General features: G+C 49.3%; 1 protein-coding gene across 1 annotated transcript in view; it reads left to right on the forward strand.

Annotated features, from left to right (window-relative positions):
• Window positions 1-23,022: 23,022 nt before the first annotated feature.
• ACSL6 (acyl-CoA synthetase long chain family member 6) overlaps window positions 23,023-27,601 on the forward strand; it is a 58,643-nt gene continuing 54,064 nt past the window's right edge. The window contains exon 1 of the mRNA XM_037050512.1: window positions 23,023-23,330. Coding sequence (XP_036906407.1) covers window positions 23,282-23,330 — 49 coding nt within the window. The 5' untranslated portion in view covers window positions 23,023-23,281. The remainder of the gene's footprint in view (window positions 23,331-27,601) is intronic.

The following is a 27,601-nucleotide window of genomic DNA, read 5'->3' on the forward strand; positions in this document are numbered from 1 at the left end:
GTTGGTGGTCTAGTTTCACTTTTTTGCATGTATCTGTCCAGATCTCCCAGCACCATTTATTGAAGAGGCTATTTTTACTCCATTTTATGCTTCTGCCCCCTTTGTTGAATTTTAATTGACCATGGAAACATGGTTTTATTTCTGGACTCTCTATTCTGTTTCATTGGTCCATGTGTCTGTTCTTATGCCAGTACCAGACTGTTTTAATTTTAGTGGCCTTGTAATGTAATTTGATGTCAGATATTGCGATCCCTCCTACTTTGCTCTTCTTTCTCAAAATTGCTGAGACTATTTGGGGTCAATTATGGTTCTGTATAAATTTTTGAAATATTTTTTCTGTATCTGCTAAATATTTCACTGGTATTTTGATAGGGATTGCACAGAATCTATAGATTGTTTTGGGAAGTGTGGACATTTTAATTTTATTAATACTTCTAATCCATGAACACAGTATATGCTTTCATTTATTTGTGTCTCCTTTAATTTCTTTCTTTAGTGTTCTGTAGTTTCCTGAGCACAGGTATTTTAGCTCCTTGGTTAAGTTTATTCCCAGGTATTTTGTTTTTCTTGTTGCTATAGTAAATGGGATTTTCCCCCTAGTTTCTGTTTCTGATATCTCATTGTTGGTGTACAAAAATGCCTTCAATTTATGGATATTGACTTTGTATCCCACTGTTTTTCCAAGTTCATTTATTAGTTCAAATAGTTTCTTGGTGGAATCTTTGGGGCTTTCTGTGTACTCTATCATGTTATCTGCAAACAATGACAGTTTTACTTATTCCTTTACAATTTGGATGGCTTTATTTCTTTTTCTTATCTGATCACTGTGGCCAGAACTTCCAATACTATGTTGAATAGAAGTGGTGAAAGTGGACACCCTCATCTTGTGCCCAATCTTAAGGGGAAAGCTTTTAGTTCTTGCCCATTGAGTATGATGTTGGCTGTAAATGTCTCATATATGGCATTTATTATGTTGAGGTATGCTCCTTCTATTCCCATTTTGCTGAGTGTTCTTATCATAAATGGGTGGTGTACTTTGTCAAATGATTTTTCAGCATCTATTTGTATGATCATGTGATTTTTGTCCTTCATTTTGTTTATGTGATATATTATGTTTATTGATTTGTGAATATTGTACCATCCTTGCATCCCTGAGATAAATCCCACTTGATCACCGTGTATGATCTTTTTAATGTATTGCTGGGTCTGGATTGCCACTATTTTGTTGAGGATTTTAGCATCTATGTTCATCAGTAATATTGGCCTGTAGTTTTCTTTCTTTGTCCTGCCTTTTCCTGTATTATTCCACTATTGTCGATAGTAAAGTTGCCTTGAATTCTTTATACTTTCGGTAACATCATGCAGGACATCTTTGAATATTCATATGTAGTTATTTCTGCACATTATTTCTTGAAGATAAATTCCTAAAAATGGAACTGCTGGATTGAATGTGCTCATTTAAAATTCTCACAGAATAAATATTCTGTCACCTTACTAACACTCCTGTTTAGTATGAAAGTTTTTAGTTGCTTCTCTTAGAATTCCTACCCTCTAGGTGCTCACTTGGGGTCTCTCTTCTTTCTTCCATTCTCAGGTGGAGGCAGAACTAAGCCTGAATCCCCACAGTAGGGGGACTGACCATCACACACTCCTGTCCTCAGGGGAATATGAGTAGTCTCCCACTGGGGGACCATTCGTGCTTGCCTTGGAAAGATGAATGAGTCTGATCTGGATGGTAGGATGAGACAGGAAGGCCACGGTCCTCCCAGCCAAGTGAGCTTGGACTTGGAAACAGGTCTCTTGGGAGGAGAAACACCAGGTGGAGGACAGACCACATGGAGAGAGCTGTGGTTATATGGCTGGAGACTCAGCAAAAGCAGGCCTTGGGCTCTTGAGGTTGGCTGGAGGCACTGGACTTCCTGCTCTGGCAGGGAGGACTTGCCTGTGAGGTGATGGAAATGAAAGGGCCCAAAGAGGAAGCAGGGCTGAATGTGTGTGTGCCATAGGGCAGAGTCCAGGGAAGAGGGCCAAAGCGAACAGAGGTGCTGGGACCAACGACCTGTCTGCCCAATGCCCCTTCTTCCTTCAAATGCCATTGTTTGCCCCTCACTACCTGAGGATATCTTCCTTGGGCTTCCTAAGGGCATAGTTCAGAGGCCCATCTTCTCCACTCCCAAAATGCCCATGCTGACTTAAAAAGGGCTTCCCTGGGGGAAATTGTCCAGAATTCTCCACCAGAGCATGACCTGCTAGTGTTTACATTTGTTTAATGATTTGTCTTCTGTTCTAAAATCCTACAACACCTAACTTTTACAGAATGTTTCCTCAAAGCCAGATGGCTGAGTAGATACCAGCATGCCCACTGAGTGGAGGAGGTGACAGATTTCAGGCCTCCCCTACATGGAGAGGGGGTCCCCATGGGTGTTGGTCTGACTCCTCAAAGGTGCTGCTGGTTGAGTCACCCCCTCATTGCTTACCTCATGTCTTTGGGAATCCACCTTGTGAAACTGTCCTCTCGTCATTGGACACTCAGCCCAGCCTGTCCATCCTGGGTGTTTTATGTTCCATTACCTTTTCCTTTTTGGGGACCTTTCATTCTATAGGTTTAAAAAAGTTTTTTATATTATCTGGGATTGCAGGTGTACAGCACACTATGTGGGAACCACTGGTATTTTGGGTGGATTCCCTGCTGTTGTCATCACCGAGTGCTTGTGGCTGGTGCTAACTCGCTTTCTTTCCCTTCGGGGTTTGCCCCCATGCAAACCACAGCGGCTGTGACGGCTTCAGGGGGGAGGGGTTCCATAGTTCGCCCTAGCCATCTTCTCCCACTTCAAATCAGACTGTCTCCTGAATTCACATTTTCTCCTCCCAAGAAATTAACACTTACTTTCCTTTTTTAACAAAAGAAATCTTCAACTTCTAATTTGAAGAGACTTTATTGAGAGACAATGCTGAATTTCTGTGGATTCCTCTTTAATATGATTATTGCCAATTTTTCTATTAATAGGTGGAGTGGAAAGAATACATGCTTGGGAGTCCAGATGGCTCTGGGTTCAAATCTCAGACCAGCTGTGGGATTTCAGGCAAGTTAGTCCAGTTCTCTAAGCCCTGATACCCTCACCTGCAAAATTGTGTTCATTAGTACGAGTGACTGCAAGCAACAGTAACTTAGGCCACTTAAAGACTGATCAGAGGGCCCCTGGGGAGTATCTCACCTGTTCCATATGCAGGAATGGAGCGTGGCCCCTGGGCTCAGGGGTGTGGGCACAGTCAGAAACGAGGGCCATCACAGGTTCCAACTCTATCGTGGACTGGCTGAAAATCTGTACCTGGGATTGGTTTTGACATGCAACACAGTTGGGCCTCAGCCCTCTTCTAGTCTGCTGTTGTTGTTGTTGTTGTTTTTTAGATTTTATTTATTTATCTTAAGAGGGGAGAGGAAGGAGAGATATATCAATGTATGGTTGCCTCTCATGAGTCCCCTGCTGGGAACTGGCCTGCAACCCAGGCATGTGCCCTGACTGGGAATCGAACCGCGATCATGTGGTTCGCAGGCCCACACTCAATCCACTGAGTTACACCAGCCAGGGCTTCTAGTCTGCTGTTTTTGTACTGACTTCCACCACCCTTCGCTGATCCTGTAGAGAACTCAACCAGGCATTCCTCTGTTTCTCACAATTTTCATGTTCTCTGCACATGCATACTGTCTACATATAAGGACTAGAATTCTACCTACAAATTCCTAGGGGAGAACCAGGATGGGTCCAGCTCTTCAATCAGTTAGTGGTCACCTGGATAAATAAATCACCAGTGACCAGGGGACAGAGTCACACTGTGTGACATTGGAGATGGTGAAAAGATTCAAAACAGGCCTCCACAAAATGCAACTTAAGCATGCTAAAGCCACTTTAGCATGTGGCCACAAAATGTGGCTTAAGCATGTGGTTTATTTAGAGCTAAAGGCATTGGAGACGCTGCCGCGCTCACGAGCAAGTTTTACCTCTCCCTTAAAGAATTTAAATGGAGAGCCTTGCCCATAGTAAGAGTCATCACCAAAAACCACTTCGCCTGACTGTTCTGTAGAGCAGGGCAAACTCCCAATGACTGAACACCTGCTCTTCTTATCATCCTGCAGTGGCCCTCCTCCCCTCAAACCCCCCAGGGCACCTGTCTCACCGCCTTCTCAGCTCAGGATGCCGCGGAGAGCTCATTTTCACCTTCCTGTCTCTGAGCTTCCTGTGCTTGTAGGGTCTCTGACTCTCTCATGTATGTGGGGTTCCATGCACACAAAATGTAATTCAATTTGGTCATTTTCTTTCATTAATCTGTCTTGTGTTGATTTAATTATTCCCTAGCTGAAAGAACCTAGGTAGGTAGAGGAGGTTTCTTTTTCTCTCCCAGTGGGGCAAAGGGCATGGTGATGGTAACTTTTTCCAAACACGCTGCTAAAGAGATAATCCTTATTATCTTAGATAATGATAAATAATTCTTTTATCTTATAGTTTCTGGAGGTAGAGTGTCAGTTCACAGTGCATTTGCACCTGGGTGATGCTCCACAATCCTTCAGGCATCGCCCCAGCTGCTGGTCTCACATCGTCCTGGCATCCTGGAGGTATCTTCTATTTTATTTTAGTGGAATTCAATTTACACACTTAGTCCATCTGTTAAAATTTCATTTGAAATTGTTGTGCCTGCACTAGTTGTTAAAAATCTGACATCACATCAAGTTTTGCAGTTTTCTCTATTTACTTCATAAATAACTTGAATTGGATGACAAATAGTGCTTCTACATAGTTTTAAATAATTTATGTAGTACAGGGACTATTTATGTTTTCAAATTTAAAAACATTTCCCCCAGGGATAATGGGTGGCACCTCCAAGGCTGGGAGTCAGAAGGCCTGAGTTTGGCTCCCTCTCGAGCTGCTGTGCACCCTTGAGCGAGTCCCCACCCTCCCCGGCCTCCACAGGCCCTGAGGTCTGAGCCCTTGTCCAGCTGGCCTTTCTGGGCACTCAGCCTCTGGGCCTTGGGGGCGTTTCTTTGGTCAGAGGCCCCTCTGCACCTTCCTGGCAGATTTCTAGCCAGCCTTTCTCCCGCCTTTGAAGTGCTTTGCATTGTGCTCTGTTTCTCTCCTGGCCCTGAGGATGCTCTCCAGAAGCCCTGGCCCCGAGGGAGGCCAGGGCACCCATGTTTTGGCTCCTTGTAATGAGCTCTGAGAATGGGAGGCATCTTCCCTGCCTCCAGGGGATGCCCCACCCTCTTCTGGACGCTCTCTCCTTTGACTTCCCTGGCACCTGGCCCTCCTCGAGGGAAGGTACCTCGCTCCACTACCTCCAAAGGGTCTGCCTGTGCCCTGCTCCCCTCCCTCTCTGACGCCTTCCTGGGATGAGAGGAGCCACTCTGGGGGTCCTCAGGGCCACGTCCAGCCCTGACCTCTCTCCTCAGCCCCAGCCCAGTGTGGACTTCAGATGGCCACGAGGGGAGGAGGGGGCTGGGGCAAATGCCCAGAGAGAGACCCAGGAGCTGAGGAGTCTGACCCTCTGCCCATACTCTGAGTTCCTGCCTGTGGGAGGGATCGTCATTCTTAAACCGTTCATCTCCTCAGGACCTGCTACTCTCTGTCCTCTCCCTGTCTCCCTGGTCCTTTCTGAATCAAGAGAAATGGCCTCTTCTTAAAATAGACTTTTGCTTGTTAGATGTCTATTCGTGAAGAAAATTTGGAAAATACAAATAAATTTTATATATATATATATATATATATACTCCCACCACTCAGTGATAACCACATTTAACCTTTTCCATTTTTCCACGAACATGTAAACACTTTTAGACATAATTGGCATCATCCTGAATGTACTGTTGTATAACCTGTATTTTTCAATTGGCCATGTGCCACAAACATCTCTGTGTTGCTGTGTGGTCTTCTGCATCATCAGCATTTTTGTGGGTAGCAGAGCACAAGCTGCCCTACGGAGGCACCAAAGTGAGTTCAGCTCTGTGATTGGACATTTGGGAAGTTTCCAACTTGGCACTATTGTAAATAATATTGCAGTGACAGTCCTTTGAACAAACATGTCCTGATGTTTTTTCTCCTTGAGTTAATTCTCATGTATACCTGCTGGTGGTGTCAAAGGTTAAGAATTTGTTGGGGTGGTGACAGGTCTGGCCGAGCTGCCCTTCGAAAAGTATTTGCAGGCTGTCAGACCCTCAGACACCCACACTGTCTCCTGGTCCCCACCCTGCCCTTGTTATTGACTTCATCTGGCCTGGCCCCAGGCTGAGCCACCTGGGTGGCCACCAAGAAACCCGGCCTGCATTCCGGGTATGTGGAAACAACGATGGTGGGAACAGGCCACCAGGTGAGTCCAGTGGTCTCCTGGAATGCCAACCCTCCTTCTTCTAACAGGGAGCAGCACACTGGGACCTGTCTGGGATGGCAGCACCACCTCGGTCTCTGGAGGAAGGTGACACCACACAAGTGGTGACATTCAGACAGTGGCTTCACGGTCACCCTGAGGTGGGCAGCTAGGCAGAGCGGGGCGGAGTTTCTTCTTTTTTTGAGTTGCCTGTTCATGTCCTTTGCCTGTTTATTTATCTTCTTCCTGATTTGGGTTACATGTCAAAGCCTTTTTCTGTTGCCTATACTACAAACATTTTTTGTAAGTTATCTATTTATCTTTTAGATTTTTTAATGGTGGTTTTTAACCTGCAGACATTGAAACAGTCAGATCTTCAGATCTGCCTATCTTTTCCTTTGTGGTTTCTGCCCTCTTTGTTGTGCAAACAAAAAAAAGATTTTCCCTACCCCAAGATGGTATAAAATTTATATATATTTTCTTCAAAAAAATTTTGCTTCATGTTCAAAGCCTTAAGAATGTGGCTTATTTCCCATCAGATCCTGACCTTGCGCCAGTGGGAGGCATGCACTGGTGTGTCCTTGGGGACCAGTGCTGGTGGCTTGATCTGTCCTGACTCCCAAACCTGTGGACTCAGGACAAGTTCCAAGGGCTGCATCTGTGTCCTTCTATGGCTGTGGGGAAATCCTGGGAGCTCACTAGTTGTTTTATTGGCCTTTAAAAAAAAAAGAATCTGGTTGCTCATGTCTGCCTGGTTAGGGCCTCAGATCATTTTTAGTTAAAAGAAATCTTCCCACATAAGTGGGTTCATTCCCATGTGATACCTGGGCAATGGCATTTCCACAGAGCAAGTGCATTCCCTGTGGGCAGGGACTTTTTGTGTGTTGGTTCACTGTGATAGCCCCGATACCTCCACAAAGCCTCCAACACAGTGGGTTCTCAGCATACACCTATTAACTGAGTGAATGCACGAATGACTACCATGTTGTTATTTTAACTTAAAGAGGTAATAACATCTGGAAAATATTCATGTGGTTAGGCTTTAAAAAGTAGCACATGATACTGAATATACTGTTTCCATCATTCATTCATTTAACAAATGTTTATTGGACTGTGCTATGCAGGAGCGGAAGCCAGGGTTGATATAAGCTTTGAATTAATCACCATTATGGTATTAGTGTTCTCTAACTGCCATAACCACAGACAGAGTGACTTAAACAACTGGAAAGTATTTTCTCACCGTTTGGTGGCTGTGTTAGCAGGTTGGTTTCTGGTGAGACTTCTCTTCATGGCTTGCGGATGGCCACCTTCCTCTTTGTCCTCGCCTGGCCTTGGCTCTGTGTTTACACTCCCTAGTGCCTCTGTCCCTTCTTGTGATGACAGCAGTCTTACTGGATTAAGATTCCACTCCTTCCAGGTCCTATCTCCAGCCCTAGCTGGTGTGGTCAGTGAATTGAGAGCCGGCCTACAAGCTCAAATGTCGCCGGTTCAATTCCCAGTCATGGCACATGCCTGGGTGGTGGGTCAGGTCCCCAGCTGGGGGCGTATGAGAGGCTCTCTTTCTCCTTCCCTTCCCTTCTCTCTAGAAATAAATTTTTTTAAATGTTCTTTAAAAAAGACCCTCTCTCCAAATACAGTCACATTGGGGGTTAGGTCTTCAATGTTGAGAGACAAATTCAGTCCATAACACATATGCAAAATGCATAGAAACAGTGCCCGGCACACACTGAGCACTGTGTAGTGTTTGATATTGTTATTAGGGAATGCACAGAATTACACTGCTATTCCTCTTAGGGAATGAAGTTACAAGTGATTTTAGTTTATATTTTTCTGTATTTTACAACATTTCTTTTTTTTTAAGATTTTATTGATTTGTCTTTAGAGAGAAAGGTAAGGAGAGAAGGAGAGAAATATCAATGTATGGTTGCTTCTTGTGAGTCCCCTGCTGGGAACTGGCCTGCAACCCAGGCATGTGGCCTGACTGGGAATCGAACTGTGATTGTGTGGTTCGCAGGCCCGTGCTCAATCCACTGAGCTACACCAGCCAGGCCATCTTTTTTAAAATATATTTTATTGATTATATTATTACAGTTGTTCTATTCCCCCCCTTCATTCCCCTCCACCCTGCACACCCCCTCCCCCACCATTCCCCCCCCTTTAGTTTATGACCACGTGTCTCAAGTTCTTTAGATTCTGTATTTCCCCTACTATTCTTGCCCTCCCCCCTATCTATTTTCTACCTACCATCTATGCTACTTATTTTCTGTATCTTCTCCCCTCTTCTCCTCCTCCCACTCCCCTGTTGCTAACCCTCCACGTGTTCTTCATTTCTATGGTTCTGCTCCCGATCTAGCTGTCCTCTTGGTTTGTTTTTGTTTTAGGTGTGGCTGTTAATAACTGTGAGTTTGTTGTCCTTTCACTGTTCATATTGTTTATTAGATATGTCTTTTTTATGTCTTTAGATATGTCTTCTTTTTCTTAGATAAGTCCCTTTTACAGTTCATATAATAAGGGCTTGGTGATGATGAACTCCTTGAACTTGACCTTATCTGAGAAGCACTTTATCTGCCCTTCCATTCTAAATGAAAGCTTTGCTGGATAGAGCAATCTTGGATGTAGGTCTTTGGATTTCATGACTTGGAATACTTCTTTCCAGCTCCTTCTCGCCTGTAAGGTCTCTTTTGAGAAATCCACTGACAGTCTGATGGGAACTCCTTTGTAGGTGACTGTCCCCTTATCTCTTGCTGCTTCTAGGATTCTCTCCTTCATTTTAATCTTGGCTAATGTAATTATGATGTGCCTTGGTGTGTTCCTTCTTGGGTCCAATGTCTTTGGGATTCTCTGAGCTTCCTGGATTTCCTGGAAGTCTATTGCCTTTGCCAGACTGGGGAAGTTCTGTTTTATTATTTGTTCAAATAAGTTTTCCACTCATGGCTGTTCCTCTTCCCCTTCTGGTACCCCTATAAATTGGATGTTGGAACGTTTAAAGATGTCCTGGAGGTTCCTAAGCCTCTCCTCATTTTTTTGAATTCTTGTTTCTTCCTTCTTTTCTGTTTGGTTGTTTCTTTCTTCCTTCTGGTCCACTCCCTTGATTTGAGTCTCAGTTTCCTTTCCATCACTATTGGTTTCCTGTGCATTTCCCTTCATTTCAATTAGTTTAACCTTCATATGTTCCTCTAATTTGTGGCTAAAATCAACCAGTTCTGTGAGCATCCTGATCATCAGTATTTTGAACTGTGCATCTGAGAGGTTCGCTATTTCTTTGTCACTTAGAGTTATCGGCTCTGGGGCTTTGAGTTCTTCTTGAGCCATATTTTGGACTGTTCACACCAGGGTGGGGCGACCCAGTCACTGGGTTGTGACGCTGTATGTGGGGGCAGGATAAAGGAAAGCAATGGCAGTCCCCTCTGCTGCCTCCTGCAGCCGGGCCTGTGAGGTCCATCCCACTGCGTGTGAGTGTGTGACCGCGGTCAGCCCTCACTGGGTTCGCTGCTGGGGTCTGCGTGGTCCGTCTCACTGCTCACTCCTCTGCTGGTTTATCTGCATGCGAATGTGTGACCATGGTCAGCCCACCACCCTGTGCCCTCACTGGGTCCGCCCGATGCTACCCCAGCTGCCTGGGCGCCTGGGGTCTGGGGATCTTTCCTGCCCGACCCTGCTCTGCTGCTGGCTCCGCCCCTCTTACCGGGCTAGTTGAACGGTTCGGTGTTGTCAGACTTTTGTATAGTTCAATTTTCTGTTCTTTGGCTGTGTCTTTGTTTACTAAACCTTCGTTGTATCCAAACTTGGTTGTGAGAGAAGGCACAGTGTTTCCACCTACGCCTCCATCTTGGTGGAAGTTGTTCCAACATTTCTACATCAAACAATTTTATTAACTGGGGGGTGGGAGGACACTACAATTCAGTAAAAGATGTCAGTTGAACGTTGTTTACGGCTCCTCAACCATTTCATCATATATTCAGAGACTTTTCTCTGAGAGGCTCTCAAGTTCTTGGCTCAGCTCTCCAGGTGGGTGCTTGTCAGAGTAAAGAGAAGCAAAGGTCTGGCCCAGCTCCCCCAGGCCCAGTGGCCAGAGCGGCTGTCTGCTAGTGTGTGCAGCAGTGGCTGGCGGTGCTGCACGCTGTGGGTAGTGAGTAGGTCAGTCTGAGTTCTTGGTTCCAAACAAAACCCATACTGACTATTTAAGCAGAAAATGAGCATATTAAAGAACGTTAGGTAGCTCACCACATTGTTGGAAGGCTCTAGAAACAAGGTCAGATAGAAGTTTCCAGAAATAACTCCCAACCATCTGCTCTTCGTAGCCTCTTCTCCCAGCCCTGTGCCAGTGAGATGGAGAGCACTGGCTGGACTCTCTGTCACACTCACTGCTGACACTGGAGTCTAAGGTTCATGTGTCTCCACCTCACTGATGCGGTCTGAGTCACTTACCTGCTCCTTCCTGCAAGGGAGGCAGAAAAGACAGTTTTCTGGGTTTTACCTTGGGAAGAAGGTGCTTACAATGTGGGGAACTATCAAAATATAGGAGTGTTAAAAAATGTTGGCAAGCCTGAATAACAGAGGTCCTCTGCCATCAGAGCATAGCCCAAATGTCTTCACTGCAGCAGACCTGAGCCCAGAGGGGCTAAGGCCATCCTTGGCTGTCTCTTAGGGCCACTAGCAGGCTGGACACAACACTGGACCAAACAGACCAGAGAGTAGTCACTGGTTATGAAAGAGGCAGCAGAGTCATGGCAAGTTGGTCCTAATTCCCAGAAGCCTCTAGATCAGCCCTAACTTACCAAGGAACACAGAGAGGAGCAGAGGATTGCCCAGGGCGGCACAGCGTAACAGAATTAGGGCCAGGACTACGAGTGGTGTTGATGGGGACTCAAGAGTTGGAAAATTTTAGTTGTGGTAATAGTAAATAAGCTTAGTAATCAGTGCATGTAAAAATCTGTTGTTTCAGGAACCAAAGGTATGACCCACCCTGACTCTAGGCGACCACAGGCAGTTCCACCTTTGCACCCCGGGAAGACTGCAAGCCATTAAGATGGTGTCAGAGCCATTGTACTCCAGGGGGAGGTGTCTACTACCTGAGAGGTTTTCTTAGGCTCCGCTGAGAAAGAAATGCCAATCAGCCATAAAGTAGGCAATAAAGAGCTTTACTGGGGTTTGTGCTCCTGGGTGAGGTTCTCCCAGTCTGCAGAGTCAGGCCTGGAGACGTTGCACCCAGGCAGGGAATGTAGTAGGGTTTTATTTTCGTTGGCTCCCCATAGGAGCTGGGGATTGGTACCCTCTGAACAAAGCAGCAATACAGCATTGTTGGTCTCTTCCTTGGACTCAGGTTACTGTGAGGATGTCCATCTTGGCAAAGTCCAGCCGGAGCTTCTGCCTATCCCCGTCCACCCTAACATTCCAACCTCTTTAATAGGATAAGGGGCAACGTGTTCATCCGGATGCTTCCTGCTGACTGGAGGGATGTAGAGGGGAGGGCCTAGAGGTCAGCTGTTTCTAGTTGGCCAGGGAGGGGCAAGGAGGTTTGTGTCTGAAGCAACATCTGGTGAAAAGTAACCCTGGAAGCTTTGTGAATTCTTTCCTGGAAGAATCTCAGGAAACAGGGGCCAAGCATTAATAGTATGCAGATTATTATGATTGGCCCTAGGGCCGGGGCCAGGGTGGTAAAAAATAGGGAACGCCACCACAGGGTTATTTCAAGAGTGGTGGGGTCTTGGCATAAGCTGTGGGGTCAGCACAGTTGGGAAGCAGGGGAAGGCTGAGGAGGAGTTAATAGTCCACAGCAGTGTCCTATTGCACCAGAAAAACATACCTGGGGGCCTGGTAGTGGTTCCCGATATCTGCACGGTCTGGTTGCATGAGGAAGCGCCTGCAGTAGTGTAACATACTTTGGGACTATTCATTATGTTTTGAAAGAGAGGTACATCCTTTAGGGAAAAAAGGTGTCGGGGAGTTCGTGACCTTGAGGGGAGTGCGTATGGGAACTGCCACAATAGGGGAGCGGTCAAGAAAAGCACACAGGAAATAGTTGGTGACGTTTCCTATGTCAGTGATATTGAAGAACTGAATTCCTTGGCGTGTGAGGCTTAGCCAGGAAAAAGGGGCACTCTGTTTTCTTTGTTGGATCCGTGTTTGCAAAGATTGTTCATGTGTTAATATGGTATCAGTTAATAGGGTTGTATTCCATGGTTCTGGAACAAGAGTTCGGTATATTTCAATGGAACTCTGGGGATACGAATATGAGAGGCTTTGGTATAGTTTTCCCTTCACTCCCTGTTCCCATCTGGAGTCCCATGGATCATAAATGGTAAAGCGCCACAACTGGAGAGTGTTCCATGTACGGCATTTGCAATAGTGGAAGGGGCAGCCTCCATATGTGTCTGGCCAGAGTTTGCACTTACTTTTTGTCTGATCATAGAGGAAACAGAGAATGTGTCATCCATACCGGGCAGTCCAGCTGTCTAGCCCTCTAAAGCTACTTTTGGGAGCAGAGAGATGGATGGATGTAGAGCAACCAGTGGGAGGGCAGTCCACAAAAGTGACAGAGTGAGAATTTACCTGTCTGTTTCTGCAATATATTTCACGTACGAAGAATCTCTAGATGTATTTGGTTTGTAGGTTAGGAGGGGTTTTTGGAAGGGGTGGGTAAGCAAAAAAGAGGAGAAGGAGGATTTGTAGAGACTTCATTGGGAGAACCTGGAGTTCTAGTGGACTCGGGTATCTCCTATGGGCTGCGCTGACCACTTTCCTGAGGCAGGGGCCAGCTTAAGGTGGGAGAGGTGGACCCACACTGGCTGACCCACCAGTTTTGCTACTGTGGGGATGGTTAAAATAACAGTATGAGGCCCCATCCACTTGGGCTGGAGTGGTCCAGGTCAGAGTTCTTTGAGTAATACCTGGTCTCCAGGCTGTAGGAGAGTGACTGGGCCTGTCTCAGGACACCCCCCCCCCACACACACACACACTCATACACAGGAGGAAGAACTCTGCGTGTTCACGGAGAAGATGCCAGAGGAGAGAGAGAGAGGGCAGATAGGAGGCCAGAGGAGGAGTATATACTGGCAGGTTATGGTTAATAAGGAAAGGGCGGCCGTACAGTACTTTGAAAGGGCTAGTCCTGTTGGTAAGTTTGGTTAGGTGGGTTCTCGGGATACTATTAGCCCATTCTACTTTATCGGAAGACTGGGTATGATAGGGGATGTGCAGCTTCCAGGCGATGCCAAGGGAGGAGGAGACCTGCTGGATGATTTGGGAGATGAAGCCTGGGCTGTTGTCTGACCGGATAGAGGAGGGCAGCCCAAATCATGGGATGGTGTGGTTGAGAAGGGAGTTGGCTACCATATCCGCTGTTTCTCTTGTCATGGGATAGGCCTCAATCCAACCTGAAAACGTGTCAACAAAGGTTAAAAGGTGGCAGAATTTCTTGTGGGAGGCATGTGCATAAAGTCGACCTGCCAATCCTGTCCTGGGAGGTGTCCACGTAGTTGATGGCCCAGGACCTGAGGCTTCATTCCTTGCTGGGTGGATGTCTTGGAGCAGATGGCACATTTAGAGTGGACTTCCTTGATGGCTTGGAAGAGAGTGGGATGAATAAACAAGGGGTCTAGAAACTTTATCAGAGCTTTCAGACCAATGTGTAAAGATTGGTGAATTTCAGAGAGAAGTGCAGTGGCCTGTTCTTGGGGTAGGGCTAATTTTCCATTGAGGAAGACCCATCCCTCATTTCCTGGGTGCCTGCCCTGCTGGAGGAGAGTGGAGTATTCTAGTACTTCTGGAAAGAGAGGGCAGGCTCTATGTCCATAGTGCGGGTTGGAAGGAGGGTAGCTGGGTTGAGGCGCGGTGAGAGCTGGAGAGAGAGGGCTGTCCCCTCAACGAACAGGAGGTGGAATTCCTGTAGACGGGAAGGGCTCAAAAGAGAGAGAGCTTGGTGGGATAGCAGGTCCGTAAGGTGATGAGAGGAAAATACAGTAACAGGTTGGCATAGAGTGAGTTTGAGGGCTTTCTTCCCAAGTTCAGCCATGCTCCCTAATGCCCGGAGGCACGACTGCCATCTACGTAAGGTAGGGTCAAGCTGTTTTGATAAGTAGGCAACTGGGCGGTATGTTGGTCTTACCGGTTGAGCTAAGACTCCCACCACAATTCTCTGTCTCTTGTCTGTAAACAGATGGAAAGGACGGGAGGGATTGGGAAGAGTCAGGGAGGGGGCCTGTAACAGCGTGTCCCGCAGGATGGTAAAGGCTTTTTGCACTAGTTTGGGGGATGTGAGGGGGCCAGTAGGAGTGTCTTTGGCTGCTTCATACAGCGGCTTGGCAAGTAGGGCAAAGTTGGGGACCCAGTGTCTGAAAAATCCAACTAGCTCCAAGAAAGATAGAATTTGATCTCCTGTCGTAGGTGGTTGGAGATTACGGAGGAGCTGAGTGCGGTCCACTGTGAGACTACCTGAGGTAGGCGAAAGGGTGAGACCTAAGTAGGTGACTTGTTGGCTTGACAACTGAGCCTTGTCAGGGGAGACTCAGTATCCCTTTGGGGTAAGGAAGTTAAGGAGATCTGCAGTATGTTGTCTGGAATCTTGCAAAGTGGGGCTGTAGAGAAGGAGGTCATCTACATATTGGAGGACTTTGCTGGAACTTAGGTCACAGGAGCTAAAGCCTGACCAAATAAATGGGGGCTATCTCTAAACCCTTGAGGCAAGACTGTCCATGGGAGCTGTTGTGATAGAGCAGTGTCAGGGTCTGTCCATGTGAAGGTGAAAAGAAACTGGGACTTTGGGTGTAGGGGGATAGTGAAGAAGGCGTCTTTGAGTTCTAGAACTGAGAAGTAGGTTGTATTAGGAGGAATGTGAGAGAGAATAGGAGGATAGGAGTTAGGTTTGCATGATCTGAAGAGTGGTGCCTAATAATTGCAGAACATCCCATCCTAGGAGCGGAATAGGGCAGGAGGGTATGACGAGGAATGAGTGGGAAAAGGGAAAGCCGTCCAGACTGCAGCTAAGCAGGGGGGGGTCACCACAGGCTAGATGGGGTCCCGTCAACCCCCATGACTGAGATCTGGGAAGGAGTAAGAGGTCCTGAAAAAGATGGTAAAACAGAGAAGGTAGCCCCCGTGTCTACTAGGAAAGAGATGGACTTACCCGCTACCTGTAGCATTACCCTGGGCTCAGCGAGGGTGATAGGGGTCTTCAAGTCTGGGCTGCTTGAGTCACCCAGGAGTCCAAGAAGTCCCGGAGTGACCAGGGAAGAGTCCGCACTTTGATCAGCTGGTCCCCCGTGTGGGACACTGGGAATGAGCCTCTAAGGGGACAGGCATCCCTGCAGTGACCAAGCTGCTGGCAATCGGGGCAAGGCTTCCTTGGTGGCTGGGGTTGAGGACACTGGCAAGCCCAGTGCCCTTTTTTGCCACACTTGAAACAGGCCCCCCGGTGGGGGGTTCTTTGGCCTGGACATAGGCTTCACCCCCACGCCAGTGTTTGTTGCTGGCTGCAGGGCCGCTAGTATGGCGGGTTTGTAGGGCTACCTTTTTGCTGTAGGTGAGCCTAGTGGGCAGCCCCAGCCTCTGCTTCCCGGTTATTGAAAACCTTAAATGCCATATTTACCAGATCTCAGATGGGGGTTTGGGGGCCATCCTCAGCCTTTTTCAGTTTCCTTCTAATATCTGGGGTTGACTGGGAGATAAACTGAGTAGCTAGGACAGTGGCCCCAGCGTTAGAAGCTGGGTCGAGGCAGGTATGGAGCACCATTGCCTCATTTTAGTCTGTTGAGAAACAGTGCTGGATTTTTCCGGGGCCTTGGGTGACCTCTCTGAGCTTATCGTAATTGACTGCTTTCTGGGCAGGTTGGTGCATACCTGCTATGAGGCACTCAACCATTTGGTTGCAGCATCTCCAACCCACCTGTCCTACCTGGTAGCCTCAGCCTGGTTCTGCCTCTGGCACAGCTTCAGCCCCTACTGGCATGAGAGGATTGGTGGTGTGGGTTTGGTCTGCATGAGCCCTAGCTGCAGTCTGGGCGCAGTTATGCTCGTCTGGGGTCATAGTGGAAGTTAAAATGATGTTCAGGTCATGCCATGTGAGGTCATAAGCCTGGGCTAGGTACTGGAATTCCTTGATAAAATTGGTAGGGTTAGTGGAGAATGAGCCTAGGCATTTTTCAGTTGAAGAGAGGTCATCTAGTGAAAAAGGAACATGGACCCGAACTACACCTGCTCCTGCCACTTCCCAGAGGGGGCAAATGCAGGAGTCTAGGGGCTCTAGATTCAGGTCAGAGCGAGTTTGTCAGCTGACCAGTGAAGAAAGGTCTTCAGAGGGAGGGGGAGAATCCAGCAGAGAGGGGAGGGTGGGGCTGGAGTAGCCGCTAGCAGAGAGCTGATAAGGAGGAGGAGGGGTAGCAGGGTCTTCATGGGGATGCTGGAAGGGGTCAGGTTTCTCTCAGGCAAGGAGAACTTGCCAGGGAGCTGGGCGGGAGCACAAGGCCCAAAAGCTCTGAATGTAGGGGACCTCAGACCATTTGCCAGTCCATCTGCAAAAATTATTTAGGTCAGTAAGGGTAACGAAATTAAAAGTGCCTTTAGGAGGCCAGATCTCACAATTATTGAGCTGATATAACGGCCAGGCCGTAGTGGATAGAAAAATCAGCCATTTTCGCTTGAGGCCAAGATCAATTACTTTCAAATTTTTCAGAAGGCACCCTAGAGGTGATTTAGGATCTGGCTTGGACTCCTGCCCGGCCCCCCCCCCCCATTCCTGGTCCCACAAGGAGCAGCAGATGGGAATCAGCGTCCCTCAACCCAGTCTGCTCACCCGGTTGGTAAAAATGAGGATCTAGGCCCAGGGACGTCTCCTCCGGTACCTATAACCTCTCAGGGTGGGGAGGGCAGTCCTTCCTGGAATGGTCACCCTGACACAGTGCTGCGATTTGGGGGAGAGCAGTCTCTCCAGCAGACGGGGGCCCAGAATCAGTGTTCAGGGACCAGAAACTTAAGGGCAGTGGCACTTACCCTGGTTCTTACTCTGGACTGGTGGGGTGGCCATGAGGCTTTCTCAGGAAGTAGGGAGAGGAGCGGTCTTCAGCAGACAACAACCCCTCCCAGGTTTCACCACCAAATGAGAGGTTTTCTTAGGCTCCGCCGAGAAAGAAATGCCAATCAGCCATAAAGTAGGCAATAAAGAGCTTTATTGGGGTTTGTGCTCCTGGGCGAGGTTCTCCCAGTCTGCAGAGTCAGGCCTGGAGAAGTCGCACCCAGGCAGGGAATGTAGTGGGGTTTTATTTTCGTTGGCTCCCCATAGGAGCTGGGGATTGGTACCCTCTGAACAAAGCAGCAATACAGCATTGTTGGTCTCTTCCTTGGACTCAGGTTACTGTGAGGATGTCCATCTTGGCAAAGTCCAGCTGGAGCTTCTTCCTATCCCCGCCCACCCTAACACTACCCAGGACACAGATAGAGATTCAATACTGGTCAACAGACGACAGAATACTGCAGCTTTTTATTTGATTAACCTTCCTCCTGAATTCCAATCCCCTTACCTACACTTTTCTTCTCTGTACAAAAAGTCAGTTTGAAATGGAATGTAAGACGGTTTATTAGGGCACAGAATCCACTGTCTTCTCAGATTGCCTGCCATTGGGATAAAGCACCCACAAAGATTCAATCACTGTCTCTGCTTATTGGGTCTGGTGGTGACAGGCAGCACGAACGCTGGCTCTTCTGGTTTCAGTGTCCTTTGGCCCACTTCAGCGGCTGGCTAGATTTAGGGCCCAACTCAAAGATCTCCTCCTCTAGGAGGTCTTCTTTGGGTTAGGCCAAAACCAAATGTGTGGCATCAGGTTTATCGCCCTGGACTGCTGTTACTACAGCTCTCTTTCTGTCTCCCTGCACCCCCAGTGCTCAGCAGGAGTAAGACACATATTAGTGCACATGAGCACTAATATTGCAATTGAGTGCAATTGAGTGTGTGGGGGAGGAAGAAACTTATTTCTGTCATTCTAGGTTCTTCCAGCTTATCTAATTATTAAAACAACATAAGGCAGATTAGCAAGAGAAAATGACCACATTTAATTCTATACATATGCACAGAACCCCACATCCAGGAGAGGGTAAGAGACTCCACATACATGAGAGGTTCAGAAACAAGAAGTTAAAATGAGAAATATGTGACATTCTGGGCTGAGGAGGAAATAAGATGCCTCGGGGGGCTTCAGAGGGGAAGAAGGTCATTGGCAGGACAATAAGAAGAGCAGCAGATGTTCAGTGGTTAGAAGTTTTTCCTGCCTTATAAATAGGTCAGAAGAAGTATTTCTGGTGATAACTCTTATTATAGACAAGGCCCTTAATTTAAATTCTTTAAGGGAGAGGTAAAAGTTTCCTGGCCCACAGGGTCTTGAATGTTTTCAGCTCAACATAATTCACATGCCAAAGTGGCACCTCCTGAGGAAGTCTGTTCTGAACTCCTTCAAGTGAATGAGTGAGTGAATGAGAATTCAAAGGCCAGAACTTCTCTGTGACCTGAGGCAGATACTCCCTCTCTAAACTTTAGTCTTCTGCTGTGTTGAATGGCATAATGCTCTCTGCATCCTCTGGGCCCTGTGCTGGGGCCAAAAACATAGTCAGGATTAGCCTGCCTGCCCTCTCCTCTCAGAAGTGCTGATCTTGGAGAAGAAAGGTGTGAACAGAGGTAGATGGATATGCTTTGCTTCCTCACACAACAAAAACAAGGACAACAACAAATTTAGAAACAAAAAACAACCAGAACTGCCAGAAAAATTGAACTGTATGGAAGTCCGACAATCAAGGAGTTAAAGAAGAAACACTCATTCAGACTTGCAGGAGGGGAGGGGCGGAAACAGGCAGCCAGGGCAGAGAGGAATTATGGCTGTGGCTGGCAGACCCGGCAGTCCCACATTTGCGTGTGGATAAACCAGGAGGAACAACTGGGAAGTGAGATAGACTGTTCAACCCCAGGTTCCAATGCAGGGAAATAAAGCCTTTTCAAAACATCTGGCTGTGAAGACCTGTGGGAATTGTGGCGGTGTGAGAAACTCCCAGCCTCACAGGAGAGCTCTCCACATGGTTCTAGAATGTACACAAGTCCACACACCTGGAAATCAGCACCTGAGGGGCATGATTTGCTTGTAGGAAGTGGAAGAAGTGATTGAAAGCAGGCGGAGAGCCAAGTAAGTGGCATTGTTCTCTCCTGGGCCCCTTCTCCATGTACAGCACCACAACCCAGCCTTGTGGGTGCCCTGCTCAGGTGAATACCTAAGGCTCCACCTCTTACAATGTAACAGGTGTGCTGAGACCAAAAAAAATATGGCCCAAATGAGAGAACAGATCAAAGCTCCAAAAATAGAACTAAGCAATGAAGAGGTAGCCAACCTATCAGATGCAGAGTTCAAAATACTGGTAACCAGGATGCTCACAGAAATGATTGAGTATGGTCGCAAAATAGAGAAAGAAGTGAAGGCTATGCAAAGTGAAATAAAAATATACAGGGAGCCAATAGTAAAGGGAAGGAAACTGGAATTCAGATAAATGATTTGGAGCAGAAGGAAGAAGTAAACATTTGACCAGAACAGAATGAAGAAACAAGAATTCAAAATAAATGAGGAGAGGCTTAGGAACCTCCAGGACAACTTTAAGTGTTCCAATATCTGAATCATAGGGGTGCCAGAAGGAGAAGAGGAAGACCAGGAAAGTGAAAACTTATTTGAACAAATAATGAAGGAGATCTTCCCCAGTCTGGCAAAGGAAATAGACTTCCAGGAAGTTCAGAGAGTCCCGAAGAAGTTGGACCCAAGGAAGCACACACCAAGGCACATCATAATTACATTACCCAAGATTAAAGATAAGGAGAGAATCTTAAAAGCAGCCAGGAAAAAGGGGAGAGTTACCTACAAAGGAGTTCCCATAAGACTATCAGCTGATTTCTCAAAAGAGAAACCTTATAGGCAAGAAGGGGCTGGAAAGAAGTATTGGAAGTCATGAAAGGCAAGGACCTACATCCAAGATTGCTCTATCCAGCAAAGCTTTCATTTAGAATGGAAGGGCAGATGAAGTGCTTCCCAGACAATGTAAAGCTAAAGGAGTTCATCATCACCAAGCCCTTCTTATATGAAATGTTAAAGGGACTTATCTAAGAAGTAGAAAATAAAAAATTATGAACAGTGAAAAGGACAACAAACTCACAATTATCAATAACTGAACCTAAACAAAAACAAAGCAAACAACTAGAACAGGAACAGAATCACAGAAATAGGGTCCACATGGAGAGTTATCAGCAGGAAGAGGGAGATAGGAGGATGGGGTAAAAGGTATAGAAAATAAAAAGCACAAATAGTAGATACAAAATAGACAGGGGGAGGTTAAGAATAGTATAGGCAATGGAGAAGCCAAAGAACTTATATGTACAAACCATGGACATGAACTAAGGGTGGGAGGGAATGCTGGAGGGTAGGGAGTATTCAGGGAAGAGGGGAATAAAGGGGAGAACAAATGGGACAATTGTAATAGCATAGTCAATAAAACATATATTTTTAAAAATGTGTGAACAGAGATGCCAGTGTTGTGGCTGACCTTACTGACTAAGAGAGAAGTTCAAGGACCTTCCAACCTAGACTCCAAATCTCTGGGTCCTGGGCCCTTTCTGTAGGGTTCCGTGTCTGTCACACCAACACAGTCTGGAGGCCTCAGAGTCACAACTGCCCAGGTCCACAGATGGTTTGCAGATGGAGGGCCACAGAGAAGAAGGATACCTCAGGAGCCCAGGACAGGAAGGAGTAAGTCCCCTTCCACAGTGGTGGGAACAGGCCAAGAAAGGAGGGAAGTACCCGGCCCTGATCCCACAGCCAGACCTAGGGCCTTCCTGTCGCCATCCTTCAGGTGGGCCCAACCCATGCTCAGAGGAAAACAGAGAATTATCCAGTTAAGCTGGAATCTGTCGCAGCTCCAGGACAGGTTTTTGAATTAAAATATTCACAACCAGCAGAGACATCTGTAGGAAGAATAACTGGATGCTACATTCTGCAGGAGGCCAGACTAAATGTGTCCCATGACATCACTCTAGGGAGGAGGCTGCCAGGAGCCGCGCAAGGGCCTGGAGCAGCGCTGCAGCTGAGTGCTGCAGAGGTGGACTGGGCCTGGGTTTGCTGCGTGGCTCCTGGGGTCCCTGCTCTGTGAAGAAACACTTTGCTGGCCCCTGGCTCATGGAGATGTTGTCTGCCCACCTCCCTATGCCAATCTAGTCTGGGGAAATGCCTTTCTTCTGCCCAGCTTTCTGATTCCTTATGGGTCTCCTCCTGAGCAGCAGCAGGTCTTCAGTTAACCTGCTGCCAGTGGGTGTAGAGGGAGAATTCTGACAGTCATGTGACACCTTGGAGAAGCCCTGACAACCCTGGAGCATAGAGATTCTACCTAAGTCCCAACCAGGCTGTGCCTGAGTTTCAGCTGGAGCAACATTCCCTGCATCCAGACCCTGTGACAGGGGAGAGGGTGGAGTGTCCTATTGTACACATGGGCAGTGTTTCAGGGATGCGTATCTGCACACTTGCCCCTACCTGGTCTACACAGGCAGCCCTGGGTGCACACCTGCCATACACGGGCACCACAGGCACAGGACCCTACAGAAACACACGCCCCAGGTGTGAGTCTGTAGAGCTGAGAGTGCACATGCACTCAGGGTAGGTGGTCTCCAGTGTGTCTGATGAGACCTCTGGCTCTTCCACCGTCTGCTACCCGGTGTCTACTCTCCAGTTTCCTTCCCTCTTCTCCCTGAGTTAGCTGGTGCTTTGGGAGGACCGGATGCACTGTGTGTACAGAGGGTTGGGCTGCAAGAGCACTGTCCTTGGTGCTGGATGACTAGTGGGACGTGAGTGTTTTGAGAGCAGGCAGGAGTGTTGGGAAGAGGTGACCTTGAAATCCAGGTGTATCTACACTTCTTTCTAAAGAATATGCAACGGGGCTTCCTCTTTTCAGTCACAGACACAGAGACAGAAGGTGTCCAACCCCTCAGCCAGTAGTGTGTCCATTTGTGGTGCTGGGTGACCACGTGGGCATTGGAGCTGTGAGGTGCCACATAAGGTTGTGTATAAAGATCATCGTTGTCTGTGTCCTCAGAGACACCTGTGATTCCATGTGGCTTCCTGTGACCTCATGTGACCTCAATGAACATACTATGATTACATGGAACCCTCTCTGACCTTGGGTGGCCTCAGAGCCAATCTTCCCGCAGGTCAACTAGAAGGACAGGAATCCCCAGAGGGTCTGGGCACTATCTGGCCTAGCTAACCCCTTTGCTAGAGACTAGAAAAGCCTCACCCTACTCTTTCCTCATTGCCTTGCAGACCTGGCACTCAGAGGATCTTGGTGTCTGCAAATTCCGGTCTTCAAACAGGTCTGTGTCAGCCAGCGGCAGCCCACAGGCAAGTGTCCCTCCTAAAACAGGTGACCGTGACCCCGCTGCCACCTGAGTCTGCCCAGCTATAAAAGCCAGAGTCGCGCGAGGTAAGAGTTGCGTCCACCTTAGGAGCCGCGTGGGGTGGACGCGGCGTCACGGTCCCGCGCTGGCCATCAGTGCGCCCCTCTTGTGCCGGTGTCCGCAGAACGCTGGCTCCTGACGTTGGGTCCAGGGGCGGAGACAGCTGGTCCGCTCTGCGGCCAGGCCCCTCCCTTGCCGGGGCCTGGCGGTTCAGCGGCGCCCTGAGCTCGGGTCGCCCCCCACCTGGGACAAGACGAGGGCTGGTGGGGGCGCCCCCGCGCCCGAGAGCGCACCGCGCCCTCCCCCTCCGGGAGAGACTCCGCCGCGGCACGGGGAGGGGGCGCTGGGGAGCAGGGGGCGGGGGCTAAAAATACCCAGCGGCGGCGCGGCGACTGCTGGCGCTGCGGAGCCGCGGGGCTGTGGCCCGAGGAGGCAGTACCGGGCCGGGCCGGGCCCCCGCTGCCGGACATGCTGACCTTCTTCCTTATATCGGGGGGCTCTCTTTGGCTGTTAGCGGGTAAGTTCTTCCCTGTCCCCGTCTGTTATTCCCTAACCCTCGCACGCTGTGGGGGTCTTGATCCTGAATGGGGGTGAACCCCCAGCCCCAGCTGCCAAGCCATCCCTTCAAGCCCTGTTCCCCCAAGCCGCCCAGGTGACCACCCCCTCAAATTCTGGCGGGCTCTGGACGGGTTTGAGAAGCAGCCTGTGGGTCTGCAGAAATGTGGGGCCTTGCTCTCTGCTGCCCCACAACAACCTCCCTCTGGTTCTCGCACCCCTACCTCCCCTGGGATGAGGACTATTCACTGATCAGACTAGGCCCTGAGCCGTTCGTCTTCCAAGGCCAAGTTCAGGGACAGACTTAGTACATCCTTGTCCGTCTGGGGTTTGGAGACTGAGGGTGTTGGTCCCAGAGGGCCCGCAGCAGGTCCGCAATGTAACCAGGACTGACCCAGACTTCCTGATCTCAGTAAGGGGGTCTCTGGGTCTCCTCAGGACTCCTCCCTGCTCACCCCTCAGCCAGAATGCAAGGTTTCTGTAAAGCAGGGGCCCTTGGCTCCTAAGCTTTGCCCAGAGCTTGTGTCCCCATCCCCCTTCAGGAGGCAGCCTTCACCCCAAGATCTCTCAAGAGGCTACGAGGGCAACTCCTGCCCTCCCCTCCCCGCACAGCCCCTCACCAGCCAGTGCTTCGGCCTGCTCTGTGCTACTCCACCAAGGAGTCTCCACCTCACCCCCACCCCCGTGGGCAGATTCAGCCTGACAGTGTAGGTGAAATGCCTGCACTGCAAACTGGACCTGCCCAGAGCACAAGCTCTGTGATGTTCATGTTTACTAGTTTACATTCAAATAGCAGCATCAGAGGAGGTAATAAGGTTCTTTTTGAGCCAAAGAAGGGAGAGAGTCGACCCTTTTGGAATCCTACCTGAAACTTGGCCTGTTATTTATTATTCACAGCAAATCCTAACAGGTTGCTGGGCTTTCCCCTTTTTACTGACGTGAGATAATTGACTTGTCCAGTGTCACGTGGATAATACCTGGCAGACAGGGTTCTATCTGAGGTTTTAACTGATTTTTCATTGGTAAGTGCTTGGTGGTATTAGGCCTAAAATCAGAAAGCTGGGGGACCAGGTCTTCATCCCTCCCACCCACCACCCAGTACCCTGAGTTGGGCCCCAGGGACACTTCCCCTGAGTGGGGGTGGGCAGGCCTCTCTAATCCCCTTCTCTCCCTAAGCTCCTTCCGTCTGCTGGTGCCGGTGCCCAGGGCCCGTCTGCCAGTGTTCATGCAGCCAGTCCAAGCCTGATGTGCTCATCAGGCAGGCAAGGTCAGGGCTGGAGCAGGGGACAGGGGCTGTCACTCGACGAGGGCTATAGTATCAGCCCCTACTTGCTGCTGGGTGATAGGGCCTTTATCCAGAGTCAGGACCCCTCAGTCCTACCCCTGGGAGGCCCCCACCCAGCCAGAGGTTGAAGGGCAGCTCTCGGGATCCTCAGTTGTCTGTGGCTCGGGGAGGTATCTGAAGGCTATGGGCCACACGTGCCAGAAGTCTTCAACAGCCTGTGAAGTACAGCCCCACTCAAGCTCGGGGTCCCTGTCTGAAAGCGAGGTTCAGCAGGCACTGACTCAAACTGGCCTGTCCTGATCTGTGGTGGAGCACTTCCTAGAGGGCTCAGGGCCTCCCTGAATGGGGAGGCTGCCCACTGTGGGGCTGTGCAGGGGCCTTGGAGTGGTCAACTCCTGTGCAATTGGCAGCTGCCTCCATGGGGACCAGACTTCTTGATGCAAACAGGAATTTCCTCAAAGATGCCGCACTTGGCCTAAGACACTGAGGCTGGTGTGTGGCATTCATTGGAGAGAACACCCCAGACACACACTGGGGCATTCCCAGATCACGTGTCTGCTTTGCTGGGGTCTTTGCTTGGGCCTCAGACCTTCTCCAGGGGCAGAGGGGCTCCTGAGCTAAAACTGAGAACACACTCTGCCATGTGGCTGCCACAGCCCTTTGGCTCAGATGGAACAGAAGACCCTTAAGGTGATGTCACCCTTCAGTAGAGTTATGTGCTTTTTGCCACATTATCTGGCCCTAGAGAGACAAGGACTTCCTTCAAAGGGCCACAGGGAGAGAATAACAGCTGAGAAGGGTGGCAGGGAGCTGGCTGGAGGAGGAACTGACTGCCCGGGAGAGGCAGCCATGTGCTCTGAGCCCTCGAGAGCAAGGGCTGTCCTCCTCCCCCACTGTGTAGGCCAGCCCACAGTCTACCTGTTTGTTCACTAGTCAACAAGGAAGCAGGTAACATAGGGCCAGCACAGTCAGATGCAGTGCCTGGTCTCAGTGCCGTCAGCACTCAGGGGACCATGGCAGGAGGGTCTGATGCTCTACCTGCCTATATGGCACCATCGTGTGAAGTTGATAAATTACTAAGAGGGCACCCCTTCCTCCAATTGATGCAGCTTCATACCCTTGTACAGGTTCCAGTCTGCTCAGCCATATACCTGGCCAGCAGGGACAACTGAGTGGACTTCTGCAGCATAGAAGGATGTTTGACAAAGGTAGAGAGGCCAAACTCCAGGTAGAGAAGGTCAGGCCAGCAAAGGTGGGCAGGAAGAACCATGGTGAGGGGTGGGTGTTCAGGGTCTTGTGACTGGGGAGCCTAAGTTGTGGGTGGAGGATGGAGTCTGAGTAGAAGTGGGGCCCTGGCTTTCATTTAGGGGCAGAGAAGCCCTCAGTGTAGCTGCGGTGGCCAGGCGAGCCAGCAGGAGAGAGTGCAGGCTCGGGGAGCAGCAGGAGGCTGTTGCGATATGCATGAGACTAGATGTGGCCCAAGGGTAGCCCATTTGAGGCTAAGCCCCAGGAAGGGGGAGGTAGGAGGCCCAAGTGTGACCCTGGGGGTGGCCCTGGTAGCAGAGTCTGGTGTGGCAGACCTCTGGCTGTAAGTGTCCAGGGCAGGTACAGGCTTGCACAGCCTGGCTCAGCTTGGCCCTATCTGCTCTTCCCCTGACCCTCTATCCCACAAGGGCAGGGAACTGGTGTGACATCTGGGACCATGCCGGAGGTGCCAGGAAGGCAGCTAGGACCTTGATGGATGGTGGAGCTCCAAGCAGAACAGCTGAGGACATGCCTAGCCAAAGAAAGCCTGAATTTGCACAGGGCACACCACTCTGTGGGAAAATCCTGACCTCAGCACCTTTTCACCCTCCCAGGCCTGTGGTAGGATACAGGAGGTCCCAGTGAGAGCACACGGACACCAGGGGGCAGCAGAGCCAGGCCATTCTGCTCTCAGGCTGGTTTTCTGTTCCTTGTGATTGTAGGGGCTTGAGGTTGACCTTCAAAGGCGGAATTTGGCTCAGCTACAGCCCTGGTTGGCACCCCAGGCTGTCCCCTGCACACAGCAAGCAGGATAAGAGAGCGTGAAGCTCTGGCTTATTTACAAAAAGAGGCAAAAGTTATAGGTGTTTGTGTAGTAGAAACTGCACTATGTGAGCTTCTGTGGGAGGCACTCAGATGTCCACTGCACGAAGCACTGTGGGTGCGGGAAAGTTTCCTTTACGACTGACGTGCTGCAGACAGGCTGACTTGGCTGCTTATTCCCCGAGCACCTTCCATGTATCAATCACTGTGCTCTACGACCCCCCAACTCTCCTCCAGTCTTCCCCCAACACTGTCATGCTGTTGGCCCTGTTGAATAGATGAGGCTCTAAGACATGGGCAGGTTTGATGTGAAAAAACTCCTTGGTGCTGTGAGCCAGATGCCATTCTCAGACTTCAGTCCAGGGAGGGGCCACCGGGCATGATCAGGTAGCATCTGGGCTCCTCTGGCAGGCGGTCAGTGGGCACGGATGGGGAAGGTTAAGAGAGGATGGGTGTGATGTGCCAAGAGCAGGGGCTGGCACGTGGGAAAGGACTCACTGAGTGTCAGCTAAAGTTATAACAGTGTGTGCTGGGCCTTCTTGAAAGAGAGTGTAGGACTCTGATCTGGAGAGAGAGAGTAAAGAAAGAAAAGACATTCCAGGTAGACGGAACTGCATGAGGAAAAGTTGGCAGTAGGACTGATGGAGATCAAGGGACATACTCTGCTTGGCCAGTGAGGTCACCAGGGCTGGGCTCTGCAGGCCCTGGAACACCAGGCTGGGCAGCACGTGCTTGGTTCTGTGTGGTGGTGGCGTCAATGACCACAGCCCAAACTGGGCATGCAGATGGCCAAGGTGACACTGTCCCTGCGCTCTGCAAGCCACATGTATCCCCTGGTGGTACACCTTCCACCAAACTACAGTGTTTGGCCTTCCCCACTA

The sequence above is a fragment of the Sturnira hondurensis genome, unplaced genomic scaffold, assembly GCF_014824575.4.
Source record: "Sturnira hondurensis isolate 20B ecotype Veracruz unplaced genomic scaffold, ASM1482457v3 Scaffold0006805, whole genome shotgun sequence".
Classification (NCBI taxonomy): Eukaryota; Metazoa; Chordata; class Mammalia; order Chiroptera; family Phyllostomidae; genus Sturnira; species Sturnira hondurensis.